The sequence below is a fragment of the Quercus lobata genome, chromosome 3, assembly GCF_001633185.2.
Source record: "Quercus lobata isolate SW786 chromosome 3, ValleyOak3.0 Primary Assembly, whole genome shotgun sequence".
Taxonomy (NCBI): Eukaryota; Viridiplantae; Streptophyta; class Magnoliopsida; order Fagales; family Fagaceae; genus Quercus; species Quercus lobata.
Genome location: NC_044906.1, coordinates 3,145,456 through 3,164,164, shown reverse-complemented (window position 1 = coordinate 3,164,164; position 18,709 = coordinate 3,145,456). Strand labels below are relative to the sequence as shown.

The window sequence follows — 18,709 nt, the reverse complement described above, 5'->3', positions numbered from 1 at the left end:
AGTAAAGTAGAGTTGGTAAAAATTGGTCATAACACAGTAAATAAAAGAAAGTTTTATATTAAAGGATATTTTGTAATGCTAAAGACAAAAATTTCCACTTACTCTTTTGTTAAAGAATATGGGCTTATGATATTGGCCCAGAGGTTCTATAATTGTAAAGCCTAGGTAGCCAGACATATTTGGGCCTGTTGGAACAATATTATAAACCCATATTTTTTAACATTTTTTACAACTTATTAAAGTGGTTAGTTTTGATTAGAAGAACTCATTATTAGATAATGTGTTTGTCTAATTCATGTGTGTTGGTTGGAAACTGAGAATTACATAACGTTAACCCAACCAATGAAATTTGGGATTGAAGGAAATACAAACCCTATAATTTGGAATGTGTAACAAATTAAATAATATAATTTTAAAAGTAATGAATTAAATATTAAGGTTTGAATTTTTTTTTTTTTGAGAAAGAGTTTCAACCTATGGCGTCTGCTTCTAATGATAGCTTTTTATCATCAGACCAAAACACCAATAAGTTTCTGGTGTAGGCGAAGATTGAACCCTAGATCTCTTAGTCAACCAACAAAGACTTTAAATATATCCCACCCATATTAAACCCCAAAGACAACATTATTCTAGTAAAATTGGCTTAGATTAAATTTATTACACCTCTAAATTATGCGCTTTAAAATGTAATTTTCTCTTTTAGTTTTATATAATTAATTCTATAATATGAATTTTATAATATAAATTCTATATTCCCTTATCCATAAATTTTGTAATGAATGATTGGATTTTATTACATCACTAATAATTTAAGCAAATACTATATTAAAACAATGATAGTCAACATTTGTTTATATATTAACCTAGTGAAATTTTAATTCACTTAATTCAAAATAGATTAATAGGATTTCATAAATTTCAAGTTAGAGTCATCCTAAAAAGCTTAGTGGACTCTAATTAAGTCCTAGCAAGTCTTTTTAAATAAATAATAATAATAAAATTTATGCTTTTGAAGATTTTGACAATGAACCTAGTTGATTCTAAACATTGGGAAGTAACATGAGCCCAACTGAAAGAAACTTGGGGTTAAACATAATACATATTCTCTTAAATCTTGAGTGCAAAAAAATATCTTCTAAATTGTAATTTTCTTTCTCATAACTTGTGGGTACCATAGATGTGTGGGATCTATCAAATATGAGAGAAACATTCCATGAGGCAGTCTCAGGAAATACTTCTTAAATTGAGGGAATTGTTGCAGTCCATGTCCAAGTTTTAACTCTTATCCATGGCAAGGTGCCTAGGAATGGCAATGGGGCGGGGCGGGGCGGGTTCGAAGGATGGGGTCTTCGCCCCCACCCCACATGGTTTTATCTTACCCCATCCTCGCCTTGCCTCGCATGACGGGAAAAATTTTCTTACCCCATTCTCACCCCTTGGGGCCCCACGAAGCCCCGATCCACCCTACAAAACTCTACTTCTTGTTAATTTGCCGACAACTATTGCAATTGTTTTTAATAAAACCTATTTCATTAATAAAAATATACTTGAAATTACAAATAAATTTATCCCATAAAATCAAACTAATTTTCGGCAAAAATTGAATAATATTATTAAAGTGTTTAACAAGACAATATCACAATAAAATAAAAAATCTCATAATACAAAACTAATGATTCAATAGTATATAAATTTGTTTATAATAAAGACAAAAGAAAATGTTAAAATTGGTACCTTATTTCCAACATTGCTAGAGGAAAAAAAGAGGTAGAAAACTTTGTTAGGTATAATAAAATAAGCTGATAATATGTTTGTTTAAATAGTAGGGTTTTAGGATATGAACAATTTACAATTTAACCCTTATTATTGCGGAGCGGGGCGGGTCGAGTTGGGTCTAAAAAGTATAAATCCATTCTCATCTTGCCTCGTGGTGCGGGGCTGAAATCTTGCCTCATCCCTGCTCTACTACTTTTGTGAGGTGGGGAAAATCCGTGTGGGGCTAAACGGGAAGGGGTGGGCCAAGCAGAGCAGGGCAAAACTACCTTCCCTAGGTGCCTCACCCTTTCCCTAGTCCAGTGTGTGAACGGATTGATAAAAAGTCACAGGTCTTACCTCATAGAACTCTGATTGCCAAAGACATGCTCGCTTTACTTTCTTGGAAAGTAATTACTAAGGAAAATTTTATTTTGGTTTGACAATTGGCTTCCTTGTGGACATGTAAGGAAGATTCTTGCGGGTCCTCCTGTTGAGTTGGAGTTCAATCTTAAGATGGTGGACAATCTCTCCGCTCGAAAAGGTGGGATTTCAAATGTAGTAGGATTTCCTTTAAAATTTCTAACTATTACGAACAAGTAATCCAAGTCACTAATTTGTCACAAATCCACCTTCCCGAGATAAAAAAAAATTGGTAATCTTTTAGTCTAGGCTGCCTTTTGATTCCATAAATAAAATAGCCCCAAAGATAAGTGTTAGCATATTAGAAATAAGCAAACATGTCCAATTTAAAAAAAATCAAATATGAAAAATAACAATTTTGATTTATAAAAGACAAAAAAATAAATAAAAAATTTAAGTACAAAATTTGTATTTTAATATATATATATATATATATATATTATCATAATTTAAAAACCTATTTATATTAATCTTATCAAACGCAAACGTACGCTTTGATCAGGGATGGAACCACATACAAGCTGAGGGGGGCTGTGGGCCCTCCTCCCAAAATTTTTTAAAATATTAAATAGTAGGTATATATTTAAAATTTTAGAAAATAAGTCCAAGAAAAATTATATTTACCTCCCTCAAAAAAATTATATTTGTCCCCTAAACCTCGAATTCTAGTTTCGTCCCTGCCTTTGATCAACTTCTAGATGCTCCAACCAAGAAAAATAGTGTACTTTTGAATGAACTCAATAATTCTGCCTCTCACTATCCAATATGGTGAAGAAAAGCAATGGGAAAGAAGGGAAAGAGACAAGGAAAAAAAATTTTACTTTAATCAATCTGCACCCACTATCCAATATAGTGAAGAAAAGCAATGGGAAAGAAGGGAAAGAGACAAGGAAAAAAAATAATTTACTTTAATCAATCTGCACCCACTATCCAATATAGTGGAGAAAAGCAATGGGAAAGAAGGTAAAGAGACAAGGAAAAAAATAATTTACTCTAATAAATCTGCACCAACTATCCAATATGGTGAAGAAAAGCAATGGGAAAGAAGGGAAAGAGACAAGGAAAAAAATTTTTATTTAATCAATCTGCACCCACTATCCAATATAGTGAAGAAAAGCAATGGGAAAGAAGGGAAAGAGACAAGGAAAAAATTTTTTATTTAATCAATCTGCACCCACTATCCAATATAGTGAAGAAAAGCAATGGGAAAGAAGGGAAAGAGACAAGGAAAAAAAATAATTTACTTTAATCAATCTGCACCCACTATCCAATATAGTGGAGAAAAGCAATGGGAAAGAAGGTAAAGAGACAAGGGAAAAAAATAATTTACTCTAATAAATCTGCACCCACTATCCAATATGGTGAAGAAAAGCGATGGGAAAGAAGGGAAAAAGACAAGGAAAAGAAAAAGTTACGTGCTCCTTATCTTTGATAGCTGCTGTCCCACCCATAACCATAATTCGTTCCACATTGCGGATCCAGATTTTTTTAAAACCTAAACATTGATAATTGTGAAGTGAACGAATTATTTAGCATTGATTGGTCATCCATATATAATGAATAAAAAAGGGAACGGGACAAAGACTTCCATGTTTATTTATTTATTTATTTTCCGCGCAAGTGCTTAGAATTCTTTGGTACTTTAACTACCCGCACTACTCGTCCATATGCATATAATCTTCAATCTAATATAAAGAAATGATAATTGCATAATGTTTTTACATTATATCCTAAGTGATAAGTTGTTATTAATTATTATTGTTGGAGTAAAAAAATAATCTTAGTGATATGTTCAAATTTGAACTAATAATAACTAATCACTTATAATTTGTTGTAAAAATATTATAAAAATGTTGTAAACGTAACATTTTTCTATGTATTAGGCAATTACAATAAAGGATCTCTTATGAGTGATCTTCATATGTTGCTTAAAATATTTAAATATAGGACTTCATAAATCTTAAGAGTTCTGAAAAACTATTGCAGCAATGCTTTGAGATTCTCCAGCTTAAATTGGAAGCATAGAATAAATCTCATATATATAGTTGTATACTAAATCTTTTGAGTTATATGCCATAATGCACCTATATATACCTTTTGGCAAGATATACATGTAAAATTTAACTTGAATGTATTAATTTATCAATATAGTATGGATAAGGATTTGCTACAAATTAAGTTTGCAACAAATTCTACAAAATAATGATGTGTTAATATTTAAGAACAACACCTGTTCACGGCAAGCAAGTTGTTGAATTTTGCAGGACATGTGTTGTTCTCAAATATTGATACGTCGCTATTTTGCAAGATTTGCTACAACTTAATTTGCAATAAATCCTTGCCCATATAGTATTAGGTGAAAATAATCTTGGAAATGTTCAATGTCAATGAGAAAAATGTTAGTATTACGAGTTATGACATCAATAATAATTAATATTAATCTACTCACATTGATCCTTAAATTTTACAACTTTTGTAAAGATGATATAGTGATTTTGTTTTTCAAATTAAGGTGGGAATGATGCGAACACCAACGCTACTCTTTGTTGCCAATTAATTTTGACACAAATGACATTTAAATAAGATTGTGGATTCAAATTGACCATTTTTTTTGCATATGTACTTTACCAAATAAAAAAGAAATAAGAAAAACCTAACTCGGACTTCTCCCTTTCTATTGAAATCTCAAAATTTCATTATTAGTTACATGTTTCATAAGTACCATGATTGCACCTTTCTTTCTTTTCGGAAAATATTATAATTAATTTGACCTAATTTATAGGTACCCAATTCTTTTGGTCAAATTTTGTAATGCTAAAGACAAAAATTTTCACAATCTTTTTCATTAAAGAACCTTACGCTAGTTTTCTAACTAGCTTTACTTGTAATTCTTCATTGTTTTCAATAAAGCACTTATACCTTTTTTTAGCTCAAAAAAAGAATATTGGCTTATAATTTTGGCCCAAAGGTTAAATAATATTTGTAAAGCCCAAGTAGACATATTTCAGCCTCCCCATGCGCAAAGTGCTTGAAGGTTTAGGGGGGGAAAGGGTTCGAGCTGTGGAGTTAGTAGCATGTTGTAATTATTTTTTAAATCTTTTTTTTCACAACTTATTAAAGTGGTTACTTTTGGTTGGAAGAACTCATTATTAGACATAGACAGTGGTTCTAATTCATGTGTGTAGGCTAAAAATTGAGAAGTACTTGAACCCAACCAATGAAGTTTGGGATTAAGGTAAATACAAACTCTATATTTTAGAATGTGTAACAAATTAAATCATATAATTTTAAAAGTAATAAATTAAGAGAGATGCTACGTCCACAACATTTTTACAACAAATCATAGGTGGTTAGTTGTTATTGGTTTAAATTTGAACCTAACACTAATATTACTTTTTTGCCTCAATAATAACAATCATTAACAACCTGCCACTTAAGATTTGTTGTAAAAATGTTGTGACAATGTTGTGGACATATCATTTCTTATAAATTAAATCTTGAGGTTTGGAAAGTTAACAAAATATACCCCCACCCATATTAAACCCTAAAGACAACATTATTCTAGTTAAATTGGCTAAGATTTAATTTAAAATGTAATTTTTAGTTTTAGTTTTATATAATTAGTTATATAATATTAGTTAAATTGGCTGAGATTTAATTTAAAATGTAATCTTTACTTTCATTTTTATATAATTAATCATATAATATGAATTTAACATGTGAACAAGTTCTCTCTCTCTCTTTCTAAAATTTGATCCAAAATTTTGTAACGGATGGATTGAATTTTATCGCATCAGTATTATTTTAAACAAATATTAAAAAAAATGACAGTTAAGGTTTGTTTATATATGAACAACCTAGTAAAATTTAATACACTTCAAAATAAATGGAGAGGATTTTATAAATTTCAAGTCAGAGTCATGCTAAAAACTTTAGAGGACTCTAATTAAGTCCTAGCAAGTCTTTTTAAATAAATAATAAAAAAAAGATCTATGCTTTTGAAGACATGCTCACCTGACTTTCCTGGAAAGTAGTCACAAAGGAAAATTGTATTTTGGTTTGACAACCGGCTTCCTTGTGGATTTTTAAGGAAAATTCTTGCGGGTCCTCTTATTGAGTTGGAGTTCAATCTTAAGGTGGTGGACAATCTCTCCGCCCGGGAAAGTGGGATTTTAATAATAAAATTTAGTTACAAAATTGGTTATAACTTTAGGTTACAACCTTACTCAATATCTTTTTTATTGGATGTAAATTTTGATAAATCTATAATTGAATTACATATTCTTCTTATATTCTCCATACTTGCAAAATTTTTAGAAAATTAAAGATCAATAGCTATGTCATCAATAAATTGTTTAAATTTCAAGTTTTTGTAATTTAAAATTATGCAGAAAATATAAGCTTATAAATCATGTAGTAAATAATATTTGATAGACATAAAATTTGACACGTGTATTAAAAGCATAAAGAACATGCAATTTAACGGTTAGATTTTGAAATATGTAGTAATGTTTATTTTATTAAGTAACGTTATAGCCTAAAGCTACAACCAATTTTGGAGCCATAGGCTGTAACCAATTTTATAGCTAAATTTTGTTTAGATTTTAATTGTAATAGGATTTCCTTTGAAAATCCTAACTATTACAAACAGGTAAATCAAGTCACTAATTTGTCACAAATCCACCTTCTCAGGATAAACAATTTTGGCCCTCCAACTCAGGCACTTTATAAGTCTAGGCTGCCTTTTTTGATTCCTTAAATAAAATAACTACAATGATAAGTGGAACCTGATTACAAATGAAAATAGAAACATGACCAATATGAAACAAAATCAAATATAAAGAATAAAAATTTTAAAATATAAAAGAACAAAATAAAAATAACAAAAATTTTTTTTTTGGGAGGAAAAAATAACAAAAACTTGATGTACAAAAGTTGCATTTTAATATATTATATCATAATTTAAAAATCTATTTACAGTAATCTTATCAAACGCAAACGTAGTCTTTGATCAACTTCCAGATGCTCCAAACAAGGATAATATTCTACTTTTATCGACTCAATAATTCAGCCTCTCTCTATGGCACCACCCAATGAATAAGTTGAAGTTCATAAAAAAAAAAAAATGAATACGGTGAAGAAAAGGAAAGGGAATGACGGGGAAAAGAGTAAAGACCAAGAAAAAATAGAATGTACTTTAATCTACTCAATCATTCTGCCTCCTACTATCCAATACGGTGAACAAAAGCAATGGGAAAGTGGAGAAAAAGACAAGGGAAAAAGACAAGTTACAAGCTCCTTTCCCATGACTCTTGGGCATTTTCCTAGTAAGAATTCAAAAGATTCATTCCGCATTGCGTATCCAGAATTTTCAAAAAGCGAAACAATAATTCTAATTGTAAAGTGAACCAATCGCGTGGCATCGATCGATCACCCATTGTTATGAATGAACTAGTAGGTAGTTCATGCAAATGTATAGATGTATATAAAATTAAACATAATTTTTATTATAAAAATATAAATAATTAATCAAATTATTAAGAAAAATAGCATGTAATACATGTATACGTATGAGTACATTTAAAATTAAACACAAATTTTATCATTAAAATATAAATAATTAGTCAAATTATTTAAAAAAAAAAAGTAAACGTAATTAATTAGTCATATATTAAAATTCTTACCTAAATTTAATACTATTTATAATAATTTTTTTCTTCTAATTTTTTATAAAATAGCATGTGGTTATTTTTGTTGTGTGGTGATTTTTATTGAGTATATGTGTATGGTTTTTTTTTTTAAAAAAAAAAAAAATTTATAGTTTATTAATTTTAGATTCTTAGTATTTTGCACTCATTAATTCACTTGATACTAAGATTAAAAAAGTTAAGTAGACACATAAACTTAAGTGAATAATTATAATGTGGTCTCTACATAAATATAGACACATGACGCAAAATTAGATTCTAATTTCAAAGACTTTCATCCTTATTTTTTGTTTATTTATTTATTGTTCAAGTAGGTGTTTAGAACTCTTCGGATACTTAACTACTCTTCCATATGCATGTAATCTTCCATTTAATATATATTAGGTAATTACAACAATGAATTTCTTATGAGTGATCCTAATATGCTGCTAAAAATATTTAAATCTAGGACTTCATGAATTTCAACAGGAAAACTTTTGCACCAATTCTTTGAGATTTTCTAGCTTAAATTGGAAGTATAGTATAACTCTAACATATGTAGTTGTATACTCAATCTTTTTAAGTTATATGCGATTATGCTCCCCATACATATGTTTTGGCAATATATACATGTAAACTTTAACTTGAATGTATTAATTTATCAATATAGTATTATGTGAAATTAACCTCGGAGATGTTCAATGCCAATGAGAAAATAAGAAAAAACTTTTTAGGGAGAAAGGAAAAAAAGGGAGAGAAAATAGGAGATAAAACTTTTTAGAGTGTGTTTGGTTGGGAAAAGGAGAGGGAAAAAAGATGCTAGAACCTAGGTGTTTTCTTCCTAGGTCTACCATAAAATTTTCTCCCAAAAATAGAAAGAAAACTGGATAGGAAGAAATTCAAGAGGTAAATGATGAAATTGCCCATGTGTAGTGCACATGGGTTTCGCCAAGTCCCCCCCCCCCCTCCCCCCTTTTTTTTTTAAATTTCTTTTTTTAAAGCTTCTACTGTACTTGGTGTGCCTCTTCTTTTCTTTTTTTATTATTATTTTTTAAAACTTTCTTGTGGCGTTGTTATTTAAAAAAAAAAAAAAAATTTCCAGGGATGTTGCCTTTTTTTTTTTTTTTTTTTTCCTAATGTTTAGTTTTTTTAACTAGACTTGATTTTTTTTTTTTTTTTTCCAGACATGGTTCTTTTTTTTAAATAAATTTAGGGGATTGCTTTTTTTTTTTGGTTGCTTGTCACTTTTTGTTTTTAATTGGGCATCGTTTTTTTTTTTTTTTTTTTTTTTTTTTATCAAAGATATATGAGAAAATTTATTTAAACTCATTTTTTTTCCATCCCTCTGCTTTTCAACTCCCAACCAAATAAAAAGGAGGGAAATTAAAATTTTTTCTATTCTACCACTTTTCAACATTTCCAACCAAACAGACCTTTAGTATTCTGAGTTATGACATAAATAATATCAATCCAGCCACAACAATAATAGGGGATTATGTGAACAACAATTCTACTCTTTCTAGTGAGTTAATGTGAGCCCAAATGGCGTTTATAAAGGATTGTGGATTCAATAGACATTTTCTGTATATGTATTTTTGCAAATAAAAAAAAAATGAAAAGAAAAAACCTATCTTTGTCCTCTCCCTTCCGATTGAAATCTCAAATTTATTTGACCTAGTTTATAGGTACCCAATTCTTTTGTTCAAATTTTGTATTTATCTCAATTCCCAAGAATGGATAATTTATTTTTTGTACACACCTAACGTGCAATGAAATATTTTATTTTGAGGTGATGAATTTTAGTTAGTTCAATTGATAAAATATCTTATTTTGAAATAAAAGATTTGTGATTTAAATTTGCCTACATAAAAAATCAATTGGTGTTTTAACATGATGATAAAATATAATTATCATGAAGTAGGTTCAAATTCTATTATTCCTATTTCCTATTAAAAAACATAAAGTCGATGAGCAAGAAAAGAAACTCAAGAAACTCACTTCTGTTGAGGTTGAATTAAAGAGACTTTTCCTACTCTACTTTCTCTCATTTCTCTTGTCCTCTGAATTAATTTTCGAAGCAGCTTTTGTGTCGTCACTCTTCATCCTCTCATCTTGGTTTTATTTATTTTGCTCCACTTCTCAAAAAAAGAAAGAGTTTGATACTTTCTACATTACGCCATTAATTTTCGTTGCAGTCATCCTCTTCCTCTTAGTTTGGTTTTGCTTTGGTTTGGTTCTTTAAGGGGAAAAAAAAAAAAAAGAGTGAGATTTTCGTTGCAGTTTTTCTTTTTTGTGTTATTATCCTATTCCTATCGTTTTAGTTTTCCTTTGCTCCACTTCTCCAAAAAAATACAAAAAAAAAAAAGAGTTAAGTATTTTTAGCTTCCCACCGCTGCTTTCATTTATTATAGCAACCATCCTTGATTTGCTAAGTCAAAGGAGTAGAAGAGAAACTTGCTCATATTGTAGTGTGAAGGAGAGAGGTACTTCCTTTTACTTCCTTACTTTTATTTTGTCCTTGCTTCTTTTTCTTCGCATATGCTATCCTTTCAATATTCCTCAATTTGATTTTTTGTTGCACTCTGTTTCTCTGATTTAACCCTTTTTTTTTAGTTTTCATTTTAGTTTGCTTAACTTATCAAGACTTGTAACAAAGAAAAAAGAAGAAGGTATCGCTAAGTGTTCACGTTTACTGATACTCAGCATAGAAAGGAAAATAAGCTGCTCTGGAATTGTTTGATAACTTGTAGAGAGAGGTACCTTCTTATTTCTTTTTTATCGTTGGTCCTTTGACATCGTTCTTGCTTTATTGTGGTTGTAAATTTTTTATTTTATTTTTGGCTGAGTAATTGTGGTCATTTGTACAAAATCTTGAACTTCTATGCTTTTGAAAATCTTGCAACTTCCCCCATCAAACATCATTTCATAGACAATGACCTCTATGCTATTTATTTTTTTGGAGAGAAGGGATTGAGGATTAAAAATCAGATTCTTGAGATAAACAAGGTAGTTCCACTGAACAATAAAATTGTGCCATTTTCCTCATCAAAACAGACACATAACCTTTTCCCCCCTATAATCAAACTAGTGAGAAATTCATCAAAGTAGATGCCTACTGACAAACGTTAATAATTCATTGATATTTGCTTCCCACCTTAGTACTAGAAACCAAAAAAAAAATCCCTAAAATAAAACAATCAAATATGATTTTATTTTATTTTAGATTAACTTGGGTTTTTTATTTTTTTGCTTTCAGCTTTCCTTTGCATGCCCGCGTGAAGACAGTAGAACACTAATTATCTTCATTAATATTCCAAGACAGAGGTATGTCATTACATTGGCATCTTTTGTCCTTCAATTTGATTACACTTCCATTGTTGTCATCGTTTTTTATTGGGTTTTTCTTTGCCTCTACTCTCAAGACAGCAGCCCAACCCAGAAAAGCCTTCGTTTTCAATTTAGCTAATCACTTTTCAAAACATTCATATCTGATTCTTCATCCTTTACTTTGTTCCATTAAAATATTATTATTTATTTATTTTTAACATTTCTTTCAGTTTTCAAAGCATCAATTTTTTTTTTTTAATTATTGAAACACAAAAAAAAAAGAGCAAAATAATTTTTTGAGGAATGATTTTTACTATTTATTGAACCATAAAACATCAATTTATTTGTTTTATTATTTCTCTCGTTATTTATTTATTTATTTATTTTTATTTCCCTAAATTGATCACTTACCCTGTTTTAGGGAGATGAGAATGTGGATGAGAATGCTTATAAGAGTTTAGACTTGATCCAGCCAAATTGCATCCCGTTCTTCAATACATTTTTTAAAATATTTTCCCTATAAAGTTTGTCAATTATCTTGGTGGATTGGATTGTCAAATGCAAAATACTGAACCATAGATTTATTAGTTCGGTGAGTGATGACATGAGAAATCTAACCAAGAATATGATTCTGTGATTAAATTTAAGTGAAATGGAGTTGAGTTGGTGGGTTCTAATTAACTTAATTGGTAAAATAATGTATGCTTCAATAAGAGATATGATATTCAAACCTAGCTACATTAAAAATTAATCATTGTTTTAACACTGATGATGTACAAAATCGTTAGTGAGTTGATCGTCTACACACGCACGAATTAGGGTACCTGAAGAACAAGAGAACAAAGAAAACCTATAGAGAGCACCGGTGGGGTACTGACCAAAGACCCTCCAAAGGTTAAGTCAGTGATTAGAAAAACTCTGAGAACTTGATAGTATGAGAGATAGAGATTTTCACATACCTTGAAGAGGAGGAGGTGTGGTGCTTATATAGTGGTGTAAAGTTGACCAAGATACCTTGAATTTAAGAGCTTCCCCTGTGGAGAAGATTTGGAGTTAAGTTTTTGGGATCTTAGGGTTTTCAATCCCATATAGGGAAGATGTGCACATGTAGTGGGGTCTTTGAACATGATGTGCAAGTTATTTCCATGTTGGGACTCATGAGTGGAGAACATGCAAAGGCATATGGGCCCAGCGTACCCAACCATCAGTATGATCCTTCATTCGTCGATATGTGAGAGGAGGGTTTGATGTAAGGCAATCGCTAGGCACATACATGAGCTACCTCATGGGATTTCAAGGAGGGTGGGACGTCAACCTGTTGGGACTTTAAGAATTTTAAATGGAGATGGACCTTTCAACAGATCCATGAATGTTTGGTCCATTGGTGTGTGCATTTATCCTGATGAATCGAAGACAAGGTGATCCAACCGACAGGTAAAGGTGTCCAATAAGACTTTCTCAGACGAAAATACCCCTATTAGCTGCCCCCTACTCTGTTGTTCGTCGGGATAATCAACAGGACGCGGAGTACAATGAATATTTCAGTCATTAATTACTCTGTGTAGACGTTTGTGCTACCTATAAGGGCAGAAATGTCTTTTAAAGAGGCTAGGTGACACGTGATGATCCTTGATTGGGCAATTCGAGTTGTAGCGTCGCTTTGTTTCTTATGCTTCTTCATTCTATAAATATTTCAATTCCTTTCTTAGCCTCTCACTTGCCATTTTTTACTTTCAAGTGCTTAATTTAGAGCTTTTTTCTTACATTGGTCTCATTTGTTCGTCACCTTAAGGATGACCGTCGCTTTTATTCATCTGTCGCTCATTCCCCCATAGTAGCAATTATGTAAGTTCCTCTTCTTTCCTTGTTTCTTTATTGTTTCGTATTTTTGTTTTGATAAGTAGTCATCGGTCTTATGAAGAGGTCTACCCGTCAAGATATGAGTATGTGTCACATGAGCCGTTCGACTCTGAGAGGGAGTCGTCAGCAGGTTCACCCCTTAAAGAGGAGGTGGAAACCAATTCGCAGGAACGAGTTTGTAGAAAAATTGTCTACCTCGACATCTAGTCAGGTAATGACTTTCTAGTGAGCACGACGAACGAGATCTTTAATAGACTTAGGGCTCGTTTTTAGATCCCCGAAGATGTCCCCATCAAAAAGGCTGATAAAAGGGAGAAATGCTATATGGGGAGTCATATGAGGTTAGCTTTTATTGTTGGGTTGAGGTTGCCTCTTAGCTACCTCAATTGTTAGTTAGCGGATTATATGGGTGTATTCGTCTGACAAATAGCTTCCAATGCTTGGGGAATCTTCATATGCGCCGAGGTGTTATGGGGTCAACTAAGTGGGGGGTGTTAATCCCTAACCCTTGAGGAGTTCTTCTATTGCTATAAGCCATAGGAGATCACACAATTAAAGGGTTTTTATAACTTTGTGTGTTGCGGGCTACACTGAGGTTAGTGTCTGACATGCTTGAATCGAACTGTCAGTGGAAGAGTAGGTTCTTTGTCCAAGGGGTCAACTGGGTGTGTAAGCTCGATGAATGGGATAGTGCGGGTGATTTATATGATCACGCTTGGGGGATTTTGGACAAGGCTAGTGAATCATCGATTTCATTTACCTCAATCCGTCAGTTATGTTTACATTTCCATCAAACTTACTTGCTTCTCATTTTTATGAAGCCAAAGCTTGCCCAACGATTACTCCGAAGCAAGTTGACTTCCTTGAGTAGGTGTGGGCCATTCCTTTTGAGTGAAGGTCTTGGAAAAGGCTTTTTGTAGTGGACCCAAACCTACCCTTAAAGCTAGACGACTTGATGTTTTCTCACGAGTTTGTAAGTTACCATTTGTCAGTTTTTCATTTAGTTTATATTTTTCATTTAACTTATTTTACCATTGGTTTCAAAAATGGAGTCTAGGAAGAACAAGCAAGCAGAGATCAAGAAAGCTACTGCTCTCCATACTAAGTCAGGTGGATTGTTGGTCCCTACTGTGAAGGTTGGCCAGAAGAGGAAGTAACCAATGGACATTCGTTAGGCAAGCAAGAAGGTCCAAGGCCTTATCATTCTTCCGGACCGAGTGGAGGCGGTATAGGGTACACCCGAGCTTCCTCGCCATGGCGTGGGTAAAGGCTTGATGAACTTTAAGGGTCTAGTCGTCCATCCACCTATCCCCCTACTGGTGAAAAGTAGAGAGTATGTAGTGGATACGACTCACTCACTTGTCTAGAACAATGATTTCAACAAGTGCTCGGAGCACAAGATCGAAGCTTTGGGCGATTTAGGCCTTTTCAACATGATGAGGGTAAGTTTCATTCTCCTACCCTCGTTCCTTATCTATTTTTGGGTACGTTTTAATGCCTTTTTTGGCTCGTCCGTTTTTAGGGTTTGGTAAGGATGAGGACCTTACAGATTAGGTGGATTGACAAGGAGGCGTCAGTCAAGTGCCTAAGGAACCGTCTAGAGACCAAAGAGGAGACCTTGAAGAAGTTCAAGGAATCCCTTCAGACCCTAAATACGAAGCTCAAGAAGCAAAAGGATAAAGTGCAGGGGAGCACCCGTGAAGTTAAGGATGTGACAAAGGAGAATTCCAATCTTAAGACCAAATTGACTGCTCTTCATAAGCATGTGGACAAGGTTAGGAATGAGGCTGTTACGGAGTTACAAACGTCCCAGGCCTATTTTAATAAGATGGGGGTCCAATAGGGTGATGGCTTTGAGGACTTTTGTAAGCAGGCCATCCTTGTGTTCCTTGGTTTGGATTTCTCCTAAATTTAGATAAATACTTCGGTCCTAATAACCCCTGCTGGTGATGATGTCCTTAATGAGGAGGAGACAAACCTAAGAGGCAGAAGCTGTCGGGCCAAAGGGCAAGGGAACTGACGGATCAAGAGAGAAGGAGACTGACAAACAATGAAATGGCCAATCGACAAACCACTTGCCTGAGAAATTTTTTTTTCTTTAATATCAGTATGTAATTTTAAAACAATATGGGTGCCCTATTTTGGCACAAGCATCTTTTATCCCTCATTGGGTTTGACATTAGATTTCAGTAATTTTATGATAATTTCTATTTTTGCCTATATCCTTTTTTGAATATCGTACTGTCGGTTATGAATGCTTTATTTATGTCGAACATAGCTTCTTACAAGAATAATGAAGAAATGCTAAGTGTTTGTGCCTATCGGCTTAGGCTATAGCCTAAGCGTTTGTCGAGTTCACTTAAAGGGAAGGGGTTCTTTCTCTTGAAGTGTTTATACCCATCAGTTCTGGCTTACTCCATAGCCTGAGCATTCTTCGGGACCACTTGAAGTAAGGGTGCTTTTTAATAAAAATATTAAGTGTTTGTGCCCATCGGTATTAGATTGGGCCGACAAGTCCTTTGGAGTAGGACTGAGATTTTTTGAGTGATTGGGCACTTGTTGGTCTGCCTAATCATAGGTCCACCTCGTAGGTAGGACCCAAGATTTTTTAGGTGACTAGGTTCTCATCGGTGTCCTTAGTGGTCAGTCCACCCCATAGATAGGACCCAAGATTTTTTAAGTAACTAGGCTCCCGTCTCAGTGTCCTTAGTCATCGAACTCTCCTATAGGTAAAACTTGAGATTTTTAAGTGACTAGGCACCTGTCGGTGTCCTTAGTTGTCGATCTACCTTGTAGGTAGGAATTAAGAGTTTTTTTTTTAAGTGACTAGGCACCCATTGGTATCCTTAGTCGTCGGTCCACCCTGTAGGTAGGACTTGATATTTTTCGAGCCTTTTACATTGTAGTCAAACAATTCTTCAAGAATAATGCTTCATTAAAAATAAATTGAGCTAAAAAATGTTGACAATCTTCCTTGTTAGGCCTTTGGAATTCACTTTGCAAAAATTTGAAAAATTGAAAAACTCAATAGTCCAAAAGTTAAAAGAAAAGCGGTAACATAGTTTGTAGTGGATGCACTACTGATAGTATCTCCGTAAGTGCTCGATGTTTCAAGGGTGATGTAACCTTTGTCTGTTAAGTGTCTCCAAGTGGTAAGTTCCCCTTCTGTAGTAGTCAATAACCCTATAGGGTCTTTTCCAATTAGGGCCTAGCTTGCCTTGTGTAGCATCTTTAGTAGCCATCGTCACCTTCCTCAAGACAATGTCTCTAACGCTGAAGTGTCGAGGCTTGACCTTAGAATTGTAGTGTTTGGCCATAAGGTCCTGGTAGCAGGTCATCCGTTGCTCAGTTGTAGCCCAAACTTCATCCAGTAGATCTAAGTGTAGGTGTATTCCTTCTTCGTTCCTCCCTTCATCATGATGAGCTATTTTGTAGCTCATCAGCCCTACTTTTGCTAGGATGACGACCTTACTTCCAAACATGAGACAGAAGGGTGTCTTACCTGTAGGTGTTCATGCCGTCATCTTGTATGCCCATAAGATGTTGGGTAATTCGTCCAACCATATCCCCTTTTTCCCCTTAAGTTGAGTCTTGATTATTTTAAGCGAGGATTGGTTTGTAAGTTTAAGTTGTCCATTGGCTTATAGGTGGGTGGGTGAAGAGTAGTGGTTCTTGATTCCCAACTATTGGTAGATATCTTTGAATGCTTCGTTATCAAATTGCTTTCCACTATTGAAGACAAGGACTTTAGGGATTTAAAAGCAACAAATAATGCTTTTCCAGATGAAGCTTCGAACGTTCTTCTAGGTAATAGTGGCCAAGGGTTTTACTTTAACCTATTTTGTGAAGTAATCGATTTCCATAACAAGGAAATTGAGCTGCCGTATTACCATAGGAAAAGGTCCTATGATGTTGAGTCCTTATTGGGCGAAGGGCCATGGGGTGTTCATCGAAGTGAGCTGTTTTGATGGTTTCCGTACAATGTTGTTGAAGCATTGGCACTTGTCACATGCTTTTACATAGGGTTGGGCATCCTTCTTCAAGGTGGGCCAGCAGTATCTTTCTTGTATGAGCTTGTGAACTAGTGAGCATGCTCCTAAGTGGTTCTCACATACTTCTTCGTGGACTTCTCACATGTCATAGTCAGCTTTGTCGGGAACTAAGTATCTCAAATATGGGCAGGAGAAACCTCTTTTTTAAAGAATATCTTCTATCAACACGAAACGTGATGCTTGCACCTTCAACCTACGGGAAGCATTGTGGTCTTTGGGATGTGTTTTGTTTTTTGAGGTAGGAGATGATTGGAGTCGTCTAGTCAAACCACATCGGGATTACTTGCACATCTATTTCCTCAATGGTAGGTGAATATTGGACGAAGGATAGTACTTGACTGCTGATGGTCAAATGTTCTGCAGATGCTACCTTAGGCAAATGGTTAGCTTGCTCATTTTCTTCCCTTGGGATCTGCATGAGTTCCACCACGAAGGCTAGACCTATCCACTTCTTGACTAGGCTTAGGTACTTGTTCATTTGTTCAAATTTGGCCTTGTAGTCTTCATTGACATGCCCGATGATGACTTGGAAAACACTTCTTATAATTATTGATGTTGCCTCTGTTGCTTTGGCTAGGTCAATGCCTGTTAGTAGAGCTTCATATTAGGTCTCATTATTGGTTTTCAGGAATTAGAGGCAAACTGCACACTCTATTTGGTCCCCTTTTAGAGATAGTAGGACCACGATGATTCCTTCGATATGTCGATTGAACGAACCGTCCGTTTGGACCCTTCATGGGGCTACCCCTTGCCTTTATCCTCTTTTGCTATGAACTTTGCAACAAAGTCGGCCAATGCTTAGGCCTAATTGTAGCCTTCGGGCAGTACTATATATCAAACTCACTCAGTTCTATCGCCCACAATACCAATCGTTCGGCTACCTCCAAATTGTTCATTTTCTTTCGTAGAGGTTTGTCCATTTAGACTACTATGGTGTGTGCTTAAAAATACAACCTAAGCTTACGGGTGGTTGTAATTAGAGCAAAAGCCAACTTTTCCATAGAAGGATACCTCTTTTTCGCACCTCTAAGTGCTCAGCTACTGTAGAACACGGGTAACTACACGTGATCCTTTTCTCAGATGAGAGTTGAGCTGATGGCCATGGGGGATACGGTCAGGTAAAGGGAGAGCTCTTCATCGGGCTTAGATGGACCGAGTAGCGATGGGACACAAGATATGCCTTCAAATCCTTGAAGGCCTGTTGGCATTTGTTGGTCCATTCAAAGGACATCTTCAATGTATTGAAAAATGACAAACACTTGTCCATCACTTGAGAGACAAACTTATTGAGGCCTGCAACCCTTCTGTTCAAACTTTGCACCTCCTTAATGCTCTTTTGAGGTACCATCTCTAGTATGGCTTGAATTTTGTCGGGGACACCCTGTTGAGACACCATGAAGCCAAGAAAATTTCCTGATGACACCCCGAACACACATTTGTTGGGATTAATTAAGCTTTGTATTGTAGAGATGAAAGGTTTCAAACATCTCTTGAAGGTCGTCCAGGTGGTGTTCTTGCCTATTACTTTTTACAAACATGTCATCTACATACACTTCCACATTCCACCTGATCTACTGGATAAACATCTTTTTCACAAGTTTTTGATAC

General features: G+C 33.9%; 2 protein-coding genes across 2 annotated transcripts in view; both read left to right on the top strand.

Annotated features, from left to right (window-relative positions):
* The first annotated feature begins 11,128 nt into the window (after nucleotides 1–11,128).
* LOC115981727 (disease resistance protein At4g27190-like) overlaps nucleotides 11,129–18,709 on the top strand; it is a 30,500-nt gene continuing 22,919 nt past the window's right edge. The window contains exon 1 of the mRNA XM_031104055.1: nucleotides 11,129–11,186. The gene's annotated coding sequence lies outside the window, so the exon portion shown is untranslated. The remainder of the gene's footprint in view (nucleotides 11,187–18,709) is intronic.
* LOC115981728 lies at nucleotides 14,399–15,102 on the top strand. Its single transcript, XM_031104056.1, has 2 exons — nucleotides 14,399–14,491; nucleotides 14,572–15,102. The coding sequence occupies exons 1-2, from the start codon at nucleotides 14,483–14,485 to the stop codon at nucleotides 14,890–14,892; spliced, it is 330 nt and encodes a 109-aa protein (XP_030959916.1). The 5' UTR covers nucleotides 14,399–14,482; the 3' UTR covers nucleotides 14,893–15,102.